The sequence below is a fragment of the Ambystoma mexicanum genome, chromosome 6q (genome assembly GCF_040938575.1).
Source record: "Ambystoma mexicanum isolate Mex_15411 chromosome 6q, UKY_AmexF1_1, whole genome shotgun sequence".
Taxonomy (NCBI): Eukaryota; Metazoa; Chordata; class Amphibia; order Caudata; family Ambystomatidae; genus Ambystoma; species Ambystoma mexicanum.
Window position 1 is genome coordinate 303,607,139 of NC_090937.1, and position 19,823 is coordinate 303,626,961.

General features: G+C 44.0%; 1 protein-coding gene across 17 annotated transcripts in view; it reads left to right on the top strand.

The window, feature by feature from the left end:
- Positions 1–19,823, top strand: part of ANKRD17 (ankyrin repeat domain 17) — a 2,430,147-nt gene that overhangs the window by 761,806 nt on the left and 1,648,518 nt on the right. For all 17 annotated transcript variants that reach the window (XM_069630806.1, XM_069630790.1, XM_069630801.1 and 14 more), the window contains exon 12: positions 1,998–2,125. In XM_069630806.1, the coding sequence (XP_069486907.1) occupies positions 1,998–2,125 (128 nt within the window). The remainder of the gene's footprint in view (positions 1–1,997; positions 2,126–19,823) is intronic.

Sequence of the window (19,823 nt, forward strand, 5' to 3'; positions counted from 1 at the left end):
TAATAAAAAAGGAGATAAGGACCAACTGTCCAACTAGCCAGTTTCATTGATAGATTCCCTGGCAAAAATCTACTCCTGGATCATTCTACATCGCCTGGAGGACTGGGATGCTGATTTAAACATCCTCTCACATGCTCAAGCAGGTTTTAGACCAGAGGTTTCAACAAAGGATCAAGTGATAAGGATGGATCTCATACTGCAAAAATATGTGCGGTTGAGCTCTCAGAACATATATCTGGAGTTTGTAGACCTCCAAATCGCATTCAACACTGTCCCGATAAACCTTTTATGGGAAAGTCTGGATGACCTTGGTGTTCCAACATGTTTTAGCAATGCTATTAAATCCTTGTGCTACAAGAATAGTGCTCGCATTCGTTGGGGCCCACAGGGAGAAACATCCGGCCCAGTGCCTATCAACATTGGAGTATGGCAGGGCTACATATTGGCCCCATTACTATTTTTGTTGTGTATTAGCAGTATAGCACCAGCATTGCACAAAGTGGCTAAAGATGCTCCCAGCATGGGTAGTCAAAAATTGAGCTTGCTACCATTTGCAGACAATGCAGTCTTGTTTAAAATATCTGCTTGGCTACAACACCAACCTTACGTGTTTCAGGCCTTCTGTAACAGCAAAGGACTGCGTATCAACCAAGCTAAAACCAAGGCTATATATGCGCCCCCGGGGCTAGGCGTACTTCTCGATCAACTGCAGAATTATTTTTGAATAACCATCTATTGGGAACTGTTGACTCATTTAGCTATCTAGGGTTGACTCTGACAAGTAATTTGAAAAGGGCTAAACAAATTGAGAAGAGCACCATGGTCAGCATGCGGCATTGCAGTGCGATTGTTGGCCTTCTATACTGCCTTGGAGGAATGCCAGTTTCAGTTCCCCTTAAGATTTATAGAGTCCAGGCTTATATACCAGCTGTGGTATATGGCACTGTATTGTGGGGCCATACTCCATGCCCCACAATCCAAATATCCGAGTGCATTCATAAAGTGGGTACTTGGCCTACCTTTGAGTGCTCCTTTTGCTCCGGTGGCTCTGGAGGTTGGATTAACGGACCTAAAATATGACCTTGTTACAACCTGTTATGTTGACTGAAAATGTGGAACTCTGAGGCACTTGCACTTCATAGGGAAGGCATGGATGTGGTGGTGCACAGATATGGAGGAAAGCTGCTGCCATAGTTTAGGCACGTCATGGTTATGCTAATAAACATTGGTCTGGAGGGCTTGTGAAAAGATCCCAACAACCTGGGTACCAAGTATAAAAGTAGTACCAAGAATCTTTAAACGATTGGGTCCTAAAAAACACTATCGATAGATGCTACAAAGGAAAATTGGCAGCTAATTATATTGCAGCAAAGACAAATTTGGGCATAGAACCTTACCTCAATTACCAAATAAAGTATTTTCGAGTTTCGCCTAAACATTCTACTGCTTTCCCACTTCAGACAAATGGGACACGAATGCATCACCCTCATGCCCTTTCTGTCCCTTCATGATAGAAGATGAACTGCACTTTATTTTTAACTGCTCTACTTTTAACTCCGTTGCACTTAAAGACAATCTGTGCTGCTTATCCTGCTATGAAATCATGTCCACATAAACGGTTTTTGTGGCGGTTTCCACCTTTTTTAATCTTGCTTTTAAGAAAAGAGGGATCCTTTAAAATTAAGCTAGGCTGATGTCATACACTTCGTTTTTTACTGGACATAAGAATTGGCACACTTAGCACCTTTTTTAATGTATTTGAGATTGACATTTCTTTTAGTGTATTATAATGTTGCATGAATGTATGATTTGTTTTCTTTTATGGTGGTTTTCCGCCGAAACAAAGAATGTGATATATATGAAAATGTAAGCAGGGTTTATTTGTGTATCTGTAGTTTAGTTGAGTTACTTCTAGCAAAAAATGCAGTATTATGCAGCAGTCCTTTTACTGATAAAATAATGTGTTTATTTAAAAGAACTATGTATATTTCTTTAAGGGGCGAATGTGAATAGAACAACACTCAACAATGACCACACAGTATTATCCCTGGCCTGTGCGGGTGGACACCTGGCAGTTGTGGAGTTACTGCTGGCTCACGGAGCAGATCCTACGCACCGACTCAAAGTATGTAGTGTCGACTTTCCTTTACAGCCAGAACCCTTTCCACTTTTTTTTTTTAACATGGTTTTCTTTGCACATGGATGCATTCCCTGTGTACTTTGCTGTGCCGTAAACCTTTATCCCTTTAATGTATGAGATGACATTGGGCCCAATCTTGATTTGACTCATTATTCAGATGTTTTTGACAAAATAAAGGTTCTTGTGTTATGCATTATGGTGCAGTAAACCTGTTTGGAAAAGTTTAATCTCCATTGTTTTTTTCCCTTCCTCTTTTCTTTTCCTTCTTCCGTGTTGTGCCGCTACCTTTATGTGGAGACTTGCTAAGGTGGTGCAGTTATTCAAGACCATTTGCTTTTTGTTTTTCAATTCGGCAGTAGTTTAGTGATAAAGTATGGTTATTTGTCAACATGGGATTATTCACTACCATTTTCGTTAAATGGCTCAATTTTATCTTTACTTAAAAAGAAAATTACAAATATATACATTCAATATTCTTTGGTTGTCATGTGTTTAACTAACTCGCTTGTTCCATAAATCTTGTCTATAATGTTCCTGTCTCCTGTTGGAATTTGTTATATGAACAGCCCCCTTGAATGTTGGCTAGTTGGCTAGTCCTTTTTTTTTCTTCCCTCTCTTTTTTTAGCGCAGTGGTGTTCTATTGCTGCACAAATTCACCCAAATTGCACTTTGTACTTTACTGCAGAAGTGGATGTTTCAAAAAAGGTCTGGGGCAATAATCCCAAAAATTAAAGTTACTTGCTGTTGTGACTAAGATACCCTTTATCCATAATCCTCCTTCCCCCATGTTTATAGGAAATTCAGACACTGTGACTCGGGCTGGAGCATGCGCAGCACAACTTTGTATAGAATTAAGTGTTGCTATAAAGTAGCTGAACTAGGCTGCCCTTTCCATGCTTTGCTCCCATCACTTTACACACTTCTCCAGGCTACCTTCACCATTCCTTTTCTTTCAGTGCCCTTTAAGGATAGTCTTATTGCAGATTTGTATACAAGAGAATGATGGGCGAGTCGTATGGGGGAGGTGCAATGGTCACTATAGCGATTAGATGGTTACTTTCCTCTAGGTATAGTGCTTTGGCATTGTTCACTTTTGTAAATTCACATGCTTAACCTTCAGGACAGTTATCCTCCACCCTCTGGTAGGATGTGCTAAACAATCAGGGCAAGAAAGTCTTTGAACAAAAATGTACTGCAATTCCTCTGGATAGTAATGGCATTACAGTTTTGTCTTTAAGGGATGGTAGAAGGCTTGGAGATTGGTACTTTTAGTCTACATTAGATTACACAAAAGAGGATACTGCACATATATACTAAAACTAATATATTTGTTTGTTTGTTTTACAGGGTTACACTTTAAGTTCAAACTTTAGTTGGATACACTAGAACAGTGTGTATGGATGTGTATTTGTGTATGCTTGTGTATTTATAATGCCCTTGTGCCCAGTCCATGGTGTTCAGATTAAGTAGAATAGTCTGTGAAGTTTCTGAAAGAAACAGTTCTTATCTTTTGAACCCTTGCATAATTCACACAGTAAATGTTGGAAGAATCTGCCCCAATGGGGAAATTGTATGGCATTTTAGCAGTTTTTGACACACAGATTTCCCATAGGGAAATTGTTGTGACGGATTTCCAAAATCAGTCCTGCTGGGGGGAATTTGGGAGGACACCCTTTTTATGGTAAACGGAGAAGACACTGAGAGGTTAGCCAAAACCCAATCAAGGTAAGTTAGCTGATCAGTTCATTCTTAGTCTCAGGAAAAGTGAGTGGTTTTGGACTGCAATGAGTCCACAAAGAATCACACCAGTAATTCAAGTTAGACAGTAAATATATAAATATCCAGTTCTTTATGGGGTCTTAAGCTACACACGAAGTATATAAAAGGACAGGTAACTATTGTCACAACAAAACCTTATAAATATACATTCACCATTTGGAAAATAGAATTGTGTATGAATTAATTACCAGTGCAATATATGTGAGTAGTCGGAAGCAAGGAAAGAATTGCATTTTTCAGAATCAAAACAATAACAGTTTCCCTCCATCTCAATACATCCAACCTGAAGGTGGTTTGGGGTTTGTTATGTGGATTTCTAGACTCTGGGCCTGGTGGACAGATTTTAAGAGGCCACCGTAGGTGTAATGAACAAGGTGGCACTCTTAAGAGGTTCACCGAAAACCAAAGAAGGTAGCAATGGAGAGCAGTCAATGTGTATTTTCAGGAGTGTGTCGTTGGAGTTAGGGGCACTAAATAAATCCACACAATATGGCACACAATAGTTCAAATTACACTTTCAAGTATAAAAATGTAGTTATAGGCCTTATCAGCACACTGGAAAATGAATCCAACAAGTAATATTATTGCACAACACTCGGATACAAATATATATCATCATAGGTTCACATGTACATCAGATAACTTGATCAGCAAAGCAGGTAAGTATTTTAGATGCAGTAAATGATGGGAACCAGATCACAAGACAATATCCTAACTTAAGAAGTCTAAACCTTAAAATGTATCGGGCCTTGTGCCCAAAAAGTAACAGGAGCCACACAGTTACCAGTATGTTGTCTCTGTAGGAAGGATTAAATCGGCTTGTGTTGGTGATTGTTTCAAATTTCTACAACAATTTTACCAGAGTTAAGAGTTCTCCTTTTTTCCAGAGCCAAGGATAACCCAGGGAAAGGATCACTGTTGGGAAAGATTTCTCTTTTGGCAACTTTGCCTCCATAGTTCTACAGAACCCCAAACATTTTGTTTTTGAACCTATCCTGAGTTTTTGCTGGTAGGTGAAGCCTTCAGCTTCGCTCCCCCGGCCTTATGCTCATTTTGTTATGGGGAAACTGATCAGTTCTTTGGATGATTGGTACTAGGAAGCTAAGTTTCCTTTGTCTATTTTACCTATTACCATGTTGTTAACTGTTTGGTAAGAATTAGTGCAGTCCAACTGGTGAGGACTACACAATACCTATCTGCTTGGTATTAGGTAACCCACCTTTTAATATAGGCCTGTTCTACACAAGTCGGTAGTGTGACTGAGCAGCCAGGCTTAAATTAAGAGGGGTAGTGTGAGCTGCAGAGCTGTACAATTGAAATCAGTAAGTACAAGTAGCCAATTAACGCACACTTAAAGTTATATATAAATATTTACATATAATATACGCACAGTTTAAATGAGCATTATTTTAACAGCTTTATCTACTAGTAACATTCAATCAAAGTTAGGATTCAGTTTTTAAAAGACAATAAAAGTTGGTAAATTCTTTTCTTATGCTAGCACTAGGAGTGACTTCATTAAAGCTCAGTATTGTACTTATTTCAGTTACCAATTCAGTTATTGAGTTGTGAAAGGAAGGAAGGGTTAGAATAAGATTTAGAACATACTTTCAACAGTTTGTAAAACAATTACCTAAAGGGAGGCATGTAAGCTTTTATCTCAGCAATAATAGTGTCAACATTTATAGCCTATGATGGAACAAGTACTGCCTAAGCCAGTAGGTTCAGAGGAGTGCCTTTAGGGAGCCAGGACAGCCAAAGTCAATAGACAAAGTCAATAGTTCTGTTGCACTTCTTCTTAGATAAAGTATTGACAAAGCTAGTAAGTTCAGAAGAAATCGCAGTAACTCAAGTGAGATATTTTATTGAGAGCACAACCTGTTAGGCCATTGTGGGTTAGTTGAGATCAACTCCAAAAAGTACTTTGCAAGATAGCAAGGCACAATTTATGGCTAAAAGGTGAAAACACCAAGCCCCACAGTACCTGTTATTCGAAGAAAACTGTTCCAGCTCGATTCCTCCTTGCTGCAGCTTGGCAGACCCTTGTTCCTGGACCTTGGTCGTGGTGACAAAAGGGAGGACGTCTGGTGGGCTCTTGCGGCAGGAATCGGGAGAGGGACATCCCAGCAATGGATTTCATTTGTTTCAGCAGCACTTCAGTGTTTTGGCGCCTTTTTCTTCGGCGTCAATGAACGAAAACTCAGGTTGGAAGAAGCTGGCTCCCTCGGTCCTGGACTCTGGTGAGGACTCTGGATCAAGATTTCCTGCTTCTACAGGGTCCTCTGGATGCCCACGGAGATTTGGACAGATTCGAACTTCGCGAGATGATGCACTCGTCAATGGTCACAGGACCCCGGGTATTGGGCTTCTGCAGCTCTGGTAAGGCACAGCAAGTCGGGGGTTGCACCAAATGGAAGCTTGTCTTGAGGCTAGTTGGTCTCACCAGCCCAAGGGAGGAAGTCGTCCCGTACGGGTCTTCCCAGTCGATATGAAAACGGTGTTAGCATCGCTGCAGGGCTTCACCGGGCACTAAGCATTCCAGGAGGGTGCAGCTGGCATCTCGTCACGTCGTCTTCTCTGGATGTTACTCTCCAGTGGTCGACTCTGCGTCTAGTGGAAAAAACCTTACTTTTTATGCGCTTTCTCATTCATTCACAGCCTATGCTATCAATCACACAGCAGGGTCAGCTGGCCAATCAGGACTGGTTTCACTCGGGCACAACTAGAAACAAGGGACAGGGAAATTGCAGGACCCTCCCTCACTTTCTGCCTTTCCAGACACACTGGGGCCTGGGTGGGCTTCAGGGCTGAAGCCCGCCAAAGGCAAAACACACTGAGGGCTCAATCTGGTTTCAATTAACAGAGTAAAAGCCAAGAAAAAACGAACAAACTGAAAATGGCAAAAATTTTGACGGGGGTAGAGGGGTCATTTTGGAAAGAATGGTCACCCATGGGTGCTGTACTGCAGCTGAGGGTTCAGCCTGCGGTAGAAATGCATAATGGTAGTAAAACTAAATCACTGCCACCAGCCATTTAAAGTAAGTTAGCATAACAAAAAATGTTACACAAGCAGTGCGAGAGGGATTTACTAAATAACCCCCACCAGCACTCCACTTAGGGTGGTGTGTGCTGATCCCACAAAGAGAAAATTAAGTAAGACTGGGATCATCTTACTTTTCTTGGGATCAGTAGTTCACCCAAGAAAATGTAATTGAACATTAAGAGAAATCAAGGGTCTCCTTAGTGGCACTGCACCTAAGGTGCTGTGTGTCACTGTACAAAAAGCAGATGCCTATGGAGTTGGTGACACTCCATAAGGCTGGAAAACGCAACAATCTCAGTCAGTAAAAAAACATGAGGGAGTGAGAAAAAGGTCCCACTTACTGGGGAGTAAAAAAATCCCAAGTCCAGCAAAAGATCTGAGGGTTGCTAAGATTGAAGGGAATTAGCACAGAAATGAAAATTCTTCCCAACAGTAACTTTTTAACAGTGCACACAGCATCTTACAATGCAGTGCTATGGGATACCTTTGTATAGCCCTAGTCTTTTCCACTTGGGATTTTTGGTTATTATTATATGTGCATAAAGACAAGCTGATGGCAGCAATTATGTTTTTACATTGTTTTTGTTTCTAGTGTGCACATTCATGTTTACAGGTTATGGCTAGTTAAATGTGGCCAGTGCCTTTAAAATGGCCACGCCACAAGATTTTCACTTCTACTTTGGCCATATTGTTGTTTGGTCTTACTCGTGCCTTGCTTTGTTAGGAAATCCCATTTACGGTCATTCACTTGCATGGGAAAGCTGCTGATTTTGCGGGCTAGTGAAGCCTTTGTGTGTGCGCGGCGCTCAGGAAGGGGACGGGAATGTCTGGCCCCACTCCACATCCATGGTGCCTCACATGCTGGGTGCGGGGCATGAGTGAAAAAAACAGTTGGTTCCTGAATGCACCACTGCTGGCTGTTTGGTGCAGATCCTTACCATTTGTGGGCTATGACTTGCTTCCAGCCAGGATTTTGGAAATGAGGACTACTCCTGCATCCATTTCTTCAGATCAGTGTTGGAGCCAAGAATCCATCGTAGTAGAACAGCTGACTGAAGATTTGAAGAAGACTACTGAAGAGGCCCAGCATCCCTTCCTGCATCTGACCTGCAAAGGCCCTGTGCACACTGCTTCAACCCCTGGACTGATGGGACCAACCAGTCTCGATATGTTCTCGAGGATCCAGTCATCTTGAACCATTGGAAGTGTCACTGGAGCACCTGATGGACTGATCAGCTCTGCAGTGGGCTACCTTGCTAGAACGTCAGTTATTTGAGCCAAAACTTCGGACGTTGCCAGCTTGTGGTCTAAGGCACCTTCCTGCTGAATTTCATCCCCCGAGCTTCAAAGGATATTGATCTGTAATGTCTTCTTCAAAAGCGGCTGGAAGGACACCTGCCGTCTGTTTGAGGTGGCAATCACTGGAACTTGCCTAAACCCGTCCTGTGAAGTGTACTGAAGAGTTCTTCATTGGTGCTTTCTGCATTTCTCCATCGCCTCGTGTTGCACTTTGCTCCTGGACCCAATCAGAATAATTCTTGCACCCGCAACTGCTGTGCATCCCTCACCTGAACCAACAGCGGGAAACCAACCTCCAGCGAACCTCCCCTTTCTCAGTAGAAGCATCTAGTCATCAGGGAAAAGTGCAGGTTGGTAAGTAAACATACATTTTTTTTTGATTTAATTGCATATGCAATTTTTACAATTTCACATCCTTAAAATACATTTACATCTTTTTCCCTCCAATCAGTGTCCACAGATAGTTCGCGGGAACCCAGATTAATGACCTCAAGGTATGAAAATATAGAGGGATACAACATTATAGGAAGCTGAAAGTAAACAAACGTTTTGTTGAGAGAAAGAAAAAGCAGTTTTTAACTTCAACCAGGACTCCATCCAATATCACAGTTTGGAGCTTTTAGGATATTAGTCTATCACTGCCATTCCTTTCCATTCTTCTCTTGTTCTGAAAGTCCACCTTTTGTAGAAACTGTGCGTGTCGCAGCGATCACATCACTGGTTCTTTCTCCTTCTATTAGGCCATTCCACCAGTCTTCTTCGTTGTACATTAATAGGCCTTTAAACAGATGACCCATGTGAATGTTTCTCTCATTTGTTAATCCCTTACATGATGAGAGCAAATGTCTGTTTAAATGTGTCCGGATAGATAACAAAAACGACAAATGTTGTTTGGCAAAATTCCTCTAACAACCCTCATTTCGTTGGTCAGCAAAAGATTCAAACGGGCTCTCATAAAGACGTTTCACAATACTTTGTTGGGGAATTTTCCCATATAGGGCTGTATGTCATGAATTCTTCTTGTTACCCGTGGTAGATGAGACATCAATGTGTATCCTAATGCTTTATCTAATGTTAACATCCAGTTCCATCTTTCTAGTTTGTTTTTCACTTTGTTTGGATTATTTTTTCGTTTTTCTGTTAATTCTATTTCCTCAAGATTGGCCTGATTTCTCCTTGCCCAATCTGTAAGGGTGTTATTTTCCTTCCACAGCAGTTTCGTGTACAAGTTATCGAAAATGTTTGAGCGGTCTGGCAGGATTACTTTTCTGTATAGCATCAGGCAGTTTCTGGCTACTACAACCTGAAGTGAAGGTATACACAGTTCTCTTCGGATCAGCGCCATTGGTGTCGACGTTGGAAGTGCCAAAACATGACGCCAGGAGTAGCTTTCTAACTTCAGCCAGATTTTGTCTGGAATTTTCAGCATGGCGTCTGCACCGTAGCTCGGAGAAGGAACAACCTTAGCTTTGTAAAATTGAAGAATTGGTGTTGTAGAGAAGCAACAGAATTTTCTGTCTATGACACTAGCTTGAGTTGCTATTTTTTTTTTACTTTTTCAAAGAGGCTTGCCTGCATATTTGTCTCTCTTAGGCTGTTACTCAGGTTAACCCCCAGGTACTTGAATTCTGTCACATTTTGAATTATTTTTGCACCATCCAAGTACCATTGAAGTTTTTCATTTTTCCTTGATGATTTTTTGAGGACCATTACCTTTGTTTTAGTTTTGTTGATTTCCAAGTTGTTCTTTTCAATATATGTGACCAAATTATCCAACTGACGCTGAAGACCTATAGGGGGTCTTATCTAGTAGGATCAGGTCACCCACGTATAGAAGGCGGAATATTGTGGTTCCACACAAAGCCGGTGGAAAAGATTGAAGGTCGAGTTCTGTAGCCTTGAAGTCCCAAAGATATAAATTAAAGAGGGTGGGTGCGAGAGGACACCCCTGTTTCACCCCTCTCGCCGTTGGAATAGATTTTGACAGGATACCTACCTGGTTTAGCCTGACTGTCATTGAGGTGTTTTTGTGTAGAGCTTGTATAGGTTCTAGAATGTTCCTCAGGCAATTTTTTGCGAAGAGTTTCTCCCATAGGATTTCGCGGTTGACCGGGTCAAACGCCTGGACCAGGTCAACAAAACCTACGAAAATTCTGGGGCTACCATCCTTTATCCTACCTTTCAGTGTACTTGCAGGAGAATGTTCACTGAGGTTCCAGCGTTTTTCACAAAACCTGATTGGAAAGGGTCTGCCACATCTGCTGCCTTCACCCAATTTTGAAAGCAGTCCAGTATCAGCGAACCGAAGAGCTTACCAATAACATCCAATAATGCTATTGGTCTGTAGTTTATTGTGCTGTCTCTCGGTCCGCTTTTATATATTGGAACTACTATAGATGTTGTCCAAGTTGATAGTATAGATTTTGTGTTGATTATTTTGATAACCTGTGAATAAAGGTAGCCCATTCTTCCTGTGCCTCTTTCAAGTGTGCGTTGGTTAGTCCATCCGGTCCGGGCGCTCTTGAGCTGTTCAATTTTAAAATGTTGCTGTTGATTGTTTCTTTGTCATGAGGCAGGTCACAGATTGTTTCTGCGGTTACCTGTTTAAGCGGACAAGTTTGAGCAGGTTTTTGAAAGTGTGTCGTAAAGTGGTTAATCCAAACCTCTTCTCAGACGTTGTTTTGGATTTGATTGTTAGTATCTTTCGCCATAGTTTTTTTCAATGTCTAGAATTCTCTATATTTTCGGCCACATATCACTCTTAACATCGCCTCTGCATCCGATTTACACAGGTTTGCTCGGTAGGATCTCGGCCAATTTTTGTATGTTTTCCTTGCTTTTTTTGGCTGTTTCTATATCTTCCGTGTTTTTAGTTTATGTCGCTAAACGCGTCGCCGCTCTTACTTTTCTTCTTTCCTCAACCACTTTGTCGTAGCAATGACAGTTTGGCTTTTGTGTGTTCTTGTTCCATTTGCCTTTGCTTCGGTAAATGGTCAAGAAAGGTTCAAACCTGAGGTTTGTTGTGTCGTGGTGCTCGCAGTTTGAAGTGCTGATGATATACATAGAAGTTAAATTTTTGACAGCATTCACTGTTAGTCTTAGCTGATTTCCACCACTACAATCTTCTATTTTTGTTCTAATTTTCTTTCTTGTTTCGTACCTCGTTTCCCATCTAGTCATCAGCAGATTATGATCACCTTGTTTGGTCAGTACTATTTTGAAGTTGGCGATGTACAGAAGAAATTCTCTAGATAAGAAACTGTGATCTATTGTGGCTGATTTTCCGTCTCTCTCCCAGGTTAGGACTATTTCCTCGTCCCTTTCCAGTAATGTATGAAGGTTATTTAGGTCTCGAGATATCATGAGTTTAGACCACATAATACCTCTCAGAACAGTTGCTGGTTTAGTTTTACTAATGTTCTTGGCTAGCAGAGTTTTGGGATAGGTCAGATTTAGGTCACCACATACAATTATGTATTTTCGCTGACGATCTATATAAATTTCATCTAGAATACTTCCTGACGATTACAAAAACTTTTTACTGCTCATAACTAAGGGGTTCCAGTATATATTCATTATGGCTTAGTCGCAGCAGGACTGGACTACCACGTGCAAGGGACCAGTGAAGGTACTCGGTCCAGATCATACAAGTGCCCCTGCCAGAAGCAGCAGGACTGAGTGCTCGCCAAAACTAAACAGGTGAGCTTTCCAGGGACAGTGCATCCCACGGATACCATGGTTTGGGAGAAGGGGTCTGGAAGGGGATCAGGCGCACAAGCTGGCATACTCACGCCCCCTATTCTCCACGCAGAAGCAGTCCCGAGCAGCATCACCTATTACCACCAGTCACCACATAAGTGCAGAGGGCGATGTCGGACCCGAGCGACCTCACCCCCGTGAGCGCTGCAACCGTCCCCCAATGCCTCCGCAGAGACTAGGTGAGCGTAAAAGCGGGGCTCTTAATCCGAGATGATCAACGTTCCTCCCTCTCTCTGCCCGGACCTCATCATGGTCCAGGGACTGCAATCTACAGACGAGCAAGCCCTTCCTATCTCCCACCCCGCAGGTCACTATCACCACGGACTCTTTGCTCGAGGCCTGGGGAGCCACCCTGGACGATCTCTCGGTCCACGGCACCTGGACTCGACAGGAGCAGGAAAACATCAATTGGTTGGAGCTGAATGCCATCTGGCTAGCGCTCAGAGCATTCTTTCCACTTCTCAGGGGAAAGGTTGTCCTCATCCAGATAGACAACGCGACCAGCATGTACTATGTCAACAGGCAGGGAGGCACCAGATCACCTCCTCTGTGCAGACTGGCAATCAGCATGTGGGAGTGGGCCCTGGAACACATCTACCTCACGGCAGTCCACCTTCTGGGGCAATCCAACTTGGAGGCGGACAGGCTGAGCAGGTTGGGGCGGACAATTATGAGTGGCAGCTAAACGTCCTAGTTATTCAGGAGATCTTCAACCGAATGGGTCTCCCCAGGTGGCTTTTTGCCACCTGGCAAAACAATAAGTGCCCTCAGTTGGCCCTGACTCTCTGGGTGACGCATTTCGGATTCAGTAGAGCGGTATGACAGCGTACGCCTTCCTGCCCACTCTGCTGATTCACAGAGTGATTTGCAAGATCAAGGAGTCTCTCCAGCTCAATATCATTTTAATAGCTCCCTGGTGGACGGCCAGGCCATGGTTCTCGGAGCTGCTCAGCCTTTCGGAGATGCCTCCAATTCACCTTGCGACGGGCCCAACACATCTTCTGGCGCAGCAGGGTGGCAGCGTCATCCACCCTCCACCACAGAAACTAACCCTCACAGCGTGGTTCCTGAGCAGGCAACGCTAAGGCACCTCAGCCTTTCACAGGCTAATCTGGAAATAATACAGGGCGCAAGGAGCAAGGCTACCAGGACCCAGTATAAAAGTAAATGGACCAGGTTTTGCCACTGGGCAGGCTCCAAGGAAATTGACCGTCTAGCATGTACTCTAGATGACGTGCTCTCCTTCTCTGCGCACCTCCCCCACTCGGGCGTGCAGGTGGACACCTGCCGCACTTTACTCACAGCCATCAGGGTTTACAGGAATTTGGAGGAGGGGGAGGGGGATCTTCTACATTTGACAGGGCTCGCAAGGCTCTGCCCGCCCATCAAGAGGCCACACCCTGTGTGGGACCTGAATATAGTCTTGGGCGCCCTGGCGCACAAACCGTTTGAGCCAATGGCGTCTGCGGACATCAGGCTGGTCACCATTAAGACAGCCTTACTAGTCGGCCTCGCCTCTGCTCACAGAGCCAGCGAAATCCAGGCGCTGGTCGACTCAGAACCATGTATTACCTTTCACAAGGGCAAAGTCCTGCGGACACACCCAGAATTTCTGCTTAAGGTGCCGTCTAATTTCCATTTGAACGAGGAAATGGTCCTTCCTACGTTTTTTGCCCGTCCTAAGGACGAGGCACAGAGAGTTCTGCACTGCCTGGATCTCAGGAGTTCCTGGAAATTGACAGGACCAAGGGCTTCCGCAAATCAGACGCCCGGTTTGTCACTTTCAGAGGTGCAAGACCAGGCTATCAGGACTCCATATCCCGCTGGATGGTCTCGGCCATCAAAGAAGCATAGGCGGGCCAGCACAAGCCGCTTCCACGAATATGCACGCCCACGCAGTCAGGGCCAAGGCAACGGCTATCGCATTCCAGTGCCATGTTCCTTGGCAAGTTTATAAGCAGGGCGGCCACTTGGGCCACTCACTCAGCTTTCTGCAAGAATTACTGTTTGGATGCCGACTCTAGATCGGATGCAGCTTTCGGACAGGCGGTTCTCTGGAACCTATTTGCTTAAGGAGGGTGGTCTCTCCGCCCTGGGGCTACATTCAGTTGTAATTGGCCATGCAGTATGGAGGAAAGGGGACAGGACGTAAGAGTAATTATAAGTTACTCACTGTAGTGAGTCCTTAGTCCCTCTTTCCTCCATACGTCCCACCATCCTCCCTCCTATTAATACTTGTGTCATTAGGCAATGTTAACTCTGTTGTCGATGCGTCAATGGGGACTGAGGTGTGGCCCTGGAGGGCGGAGTCAGGGCAGCGCATGCTCCCAGAGCCGCACCCCCTCGCGCCTCTAAATTTAAAGGGTAAGAAGGTATTTTTCTGGAGAAAAAGGTTTGGTCTCCCGTCCCTTGGAAGGGACGCCCATGCAGTTTGGAGGAAAGGGGACTAAGAGTATGTTAGTCACTACGGTGAGTAACTTATAATTTATTGCTTACTTTAGTCTGTGTCCCACTGACCTGAAAAGTAACTGTGATAGTATATTACTACATTAGGTTGTACCCGTCGAATAGCTGTGCGCCATTTTTCGAAAAGTGTTTTGTAGGTGCAGATGTCCCTGGTCTTTCTGGTGCATCCTAAATTAGTGTAAAGAGTTCTTGCTTATCTTAGACTGTGTTCCACTGAGCTGAAAAGCAACTCTAATTGTATATTACACCCAAAGGTCTTACTCACCTAGTTTAACTGTGTTAGCATAAATGCAGTAATAGGTATATACTGTTCCTTGATCATGTGATTCCTTAACTGAGTGTCATTGCATAACTGACAGGGTCTGCTACCCTTGTGTTACTGTAAAGTAATCAAAGTAATTTATGGTTTTACTCGCCATGAATGGGTTTGCCCTATACTAAATGTGTACGATAAGGTCTGTCATACCTATAAATGCTACTAGTGTTCTGAACAAAGTCTATGCTTTGGTCTGCGTACTTTATGCTTTAAAGTTGTGTTTTTATAATGTGTTTATATGATCTGTGATAGTACTTATTTACACCAAGATTTATCTGGGCCTACTTGTACTTAAATAAACCAAACCATTTATTTTTTACAGTACATGGTGTTTGTGTTTCTTTGGACCATATGTGTACTACAATTTCTTAGTACTGACTCTACAGCCCTCGCTCCTCCTGCTCTATCTACGCTACCATATTCTCAGGTGGTACTGCCCTATACTAAGAGTGGAGTCTTGTACTGTCTCAGTTGAATGGTTTTACTAAGCCCTTAGTTGGACTTCAGAAAAACTTCCCAAACTAGTATTCATTGAATGCCTTGCACCTGTGGTAGCACACCTTTGTCGAGAAGGGACCCATGTGTACCTGTATAACGATTGGCTAGTGAGTGCTACGTCATATGTCAAGACAGCACTGCTCTCACCATCCATTGTCTACAGACTCTGGGGTTGTTCATAAACTACCTGAAAACCCGTCTCATTCCCTCTCAGCGGGCACTATATCGGGGTGAACATCTGGACACACACTCTTGCAAAGCCACCCCATCAGGTTAGAGGGTAAAAACCCTCCTGGTGAAATTGCAGCAAAGGTTTCATCAACAGTGTCTGTCCGCAGCTACAAGTGATTGTTGGGCATGATGTCGGAATGCATCCCCCCCGATACCTCACTGCAGGCGACCCATGCAAGAGTTCCTCGAAGCTCGCTGAAAACGGGTCTCAGGGTCTTGGCAGGAACAAACACATCTAGCTAACTCACCACTTAAAAGAGACTTTACATTGGTGGTCCGTCAAAGCTATTCTTCAGGGCACCCTCTTTCTACTACCCCATCATCAAATCACGATCACAAGAGACGCCTCCCTAGAGGCTGGGGCACATATTGAGACAATCTGCATGCCAAGGGCCTTTGGACTGGGGAGAAGGTTCTACATATCGACCTTCTAGAGCTGCGTGCTGTCTTTTGGGCGGTCTAATTTTTCCTCCGAAGGATCAGCAGCAAAGTGGTGCAAATCTTCACGGACAACACCACCACAATGTTCTGCATCCAAAAGCAGGGGTGGAGGGGTTTCAAGATCTCCCTCCCTGTCGTTGATGGCGATGTCGCTGTGACACTGGGCATTAGAATACCTGGCGCAAATATATGATGGTACATGTATTCTCTTGTTAAATATTCTTAAATTTAAGTACAAAGCTGAGAGCCTCTGAGGCAGGTCGATATCGGATTCTTTGCGAAGTGGTTGGGAACGCTGTAGCGCCCTTGAATGCCTCGCTTCAAGATATTCCACTGTTGCTCCATTTGTACAGGGCCTCCTCGCTTTTGAACTCATTCATTTATAAATTGCTGACGCAAGCGCGGGGGACCACTCCTTCAGAGCATGGAAAGGCCATGTGGTCACTGGAAATAAGGTCTGAAATTTCAGCAAGAGTCGAATCTGCACGGGACCTTCCAGGTACAAGGTTGACTTGAACCTGCGGTTCACTCAACAGAGTTAATCATAGTATCTATTGGACATCTTCAAGGATGAAACAGTGTAAGCTGATGCAGATAGATACATGTTGGAATTGTAAGAAAGAGGTTGGCAACTATCTACACATGTTTTGGTCTTGTACAAAGGTGGTGAGTTTTTGGGAGGGGATCTTGCAACAAATGGAGCTGGTGTTGGGTCGGACACTTCCTCGCTCACCCCATATGTGTGTTACGTTATTTCTACTGGGTCTCCAACTTTTGTCTGATCAGTCTTACTGGGCTTACAGATCCCTTTTTAATAGCTACATGATCTGTCCATTCTATCAAACAGAGAGAAAACCAGTTATCAACAAATAAAAAGAATGGACAAGTATCTTGCGATTTGGAATGCCTTTAATGACTTATATGTTTGATGGCCCTTAGGTTCCCTATAGCCTATCCTCCTCCATCCCACCCCCGTTTTGTTCTTTTTTTTCTTCTTCACCTGCTTCTCTCACCCCCTGTTACTAATTTACCCTCTTCATTTTCTGTAAATATGGTTCTTTTAGTATATTCTTCCGCAGAGTCTGGATGTTATATTTTCGTGTGAAATTCCTGTATGGATTTGTTTTAATTATTTAATTTTGTTTTGAAAAGTACCATTTGCTGTTATTTCTATCAATTATGTTAAAATTATAATAAAATATGTTTTAGAATACCACATGTTCCTCTTTACGTCCCGGGACCACAAAACACCATGGCGGATTCCCTCAGCAGCAAGCTTCACTCTTGTCATGAGTGGGAGTTGGTGGAGGGTCAGCTTCAATGGGTGGGGAACCCCGGACATCGACCTGTTTGCCACCTACCAGAACAAACGGTGCAAAAGTTTTGCCAGCAGATTTCCTCACTCTTGAGAGCCTGTGGCACGCTTTTTTGTTTCTATGACAGGGGTGTTCCATTATTCTTTTCCCCTCGATTCCTCTTGTGGCCCGAGCCCCAAGTGTCTTCAGACAACATCGGTGCAAACTGATCTTAGTAGCCCCCGCATGGCCGAGACAGTTCTGGTACTCTAACCTCCAGACTCCAGGCACTCCCCTCAGCCAATCCAATTAGGTTTTACCCTCATAATAACCTGCTATCCAGGAACCAGAGATATTCTCTGCCACCACCCGGCCTTCCTCAACCTGACGGCCTGGCTCCTTTCCTCCATAGAATTAAGTGCTATACCGCTACCTCAAGATTGCAAGGACATTCTAGCTTGGACCCACTCTCCCTCTACACTTAATTGTTACAACTGCAAGTGGAGAAGGTTTCAAATAAAGTTCAAGACAAAGAAGCTCAAACCTTTGGCCATTCAGGCAGCTGCCCTCCTGCCTTACCTGCTGTCGTTGGCACAGGTCATTCGGTCTCACTCCTCCATTAAGGTGCATTTGGCAGCTATCTCAAGGTATACCCCTTCACCTGCCTCGCCTTTGCTCTTGTCCCACAGATTGATCAAGGAGTTTCTTAAAGATTCTTTCACACCAATCAAGCGACCAGCACCAGCGCGCAAGCTCATGGTCATTCTATCTATTGTAATGAGTCCACCATTTGAGCCTTGCACAAGTCCCTGTTGAAGTTCTTCTCCTGGAAAACCACCTTCCTTCTGGCAGTCGCCTCTGCCAGGTGTCTTGGTGAAATACAGGCAGTTTCGAGTCGCACGGTATATGGAAGTCAGCCTCAGGGAGTCTATTCGAATGCTCTGTGAGACGTGCCCAAAAAACAAGCAGCTCGCACATCTGATAAGCTTGTGCCTTTGGAGCCCACAGAGACCCTGACTGGGCCTTAAAATCACAGAATGGCTGCCAGCTCTCCAATAATGGATGACAGCGATTGATTCCAGTCGTCTAAATTGTTGGTCCTGAAGAAGATAACATTAATGAGCTAAGACATCGAAACCGGTCGACCATTTTAAAGTGCCGATATTTGTAAAGGAATCTTAATACAGCTATTTAGAATCCTTTTGATAAACTTGCCCAATGGTTGTGGATGCGGGTCTCTAGAAATTAGGAAGCCTAAGCTGTGGGTTGACGCAGCATTTTAAATAGCGGTTTATTCTTAGCTTGCATCAAATGTACACACTTCAGTGTGGGTGAATAAATTATGCAGATGTGCCGTATAAATGGTCCCCTCGGAAAATGTCCAGGATGCTATGATATAAGTGGTTTCACCTCTTTGTGCTGAGGATGGGCAAACTGACTGTGCTGTTCAGTTTTTTTATAGCTTTTTTATAGTTTTTTTTCTAACACAGTATTTGCAAATGGTATAGAGCTAGGGAAAGTTCCTCTCCTTCATTAGATAGGCTGCACACCACGGGTGTCCTAGGGTGAGTACCCCTGATAGTGACAGGGTGTGCTTCTATGTAGGGATAGTGTTAGTGTGACAACAGATTGACTCTATTGTGAATCGTTGATGCAACAAATATGTACTCATACCTATTTTTGTGTTAATATCAGATATATATACACATATAAATAACACACTTTGTACTCCGCAAACACTATTCTGATAATGGCAACAATATATATACTTGTATGTGGTACCACACTTTCTCCATCATGGGGTCTGGCATGGAGTCACATGCTCATGAATATTCCCCGTCGTCAAGCTGGGAATCCTCGGTGAGTTATTTCATTTCTGAACTGTCTTTCTCCTAACAACCATTCACTGCCCCCCTGGGTCATATTGCCCCCAGCCAATGACTGCCCTCTACCTAAGCCCCTCCTCTGGCAGCCATCTTCAGATTTTTACCACACTTTCAAGTGTTGGGAATTCTCGTGCTTCTCTGTCAAGCTTTTACTGCGTTTTGTGTTTTTCTAAGAGATTTACTCTATTTTTTCGGTCAATCGAGCTTCACGCTCCATCGATCTACCTTCCGATCAACAGGGACACCTTTTTTGGATTCGTTGTGCCCCTCAAGGGCGAATTTCGTTGTTTTCTTCATGGAGGATTCCAGAAGATTCTTCAAGGCCTATGCTGCGTGGACATGTCGGATGAGAAGCACTTGTCACCCCTTTTCAAGATTTGTTCCGGCTGCAGCTTGCAGAATGTCTTTTCGGACGGACATTCCCTGTGCCTTTACTGCCTGCACTCAGACCCGACGTACGTGGAGGAAGACTGTGCGTTTTGTCAGGAGATGGTGCCCCGCATGCTGAAGGATTGGTACAGATTGCTCAAGGAGTGGCTGCAGGCCAAGGCCTCTGCTCTGGGTGACTCCGGGCAGCATGCCTCTGCTGCCCAGAAGAAGGTTGAGCGGTCTTCTATGACCTTTGAGGACACCCCTCCCGCGGGGGTCCAACAAAAGGCTAAGCACCACG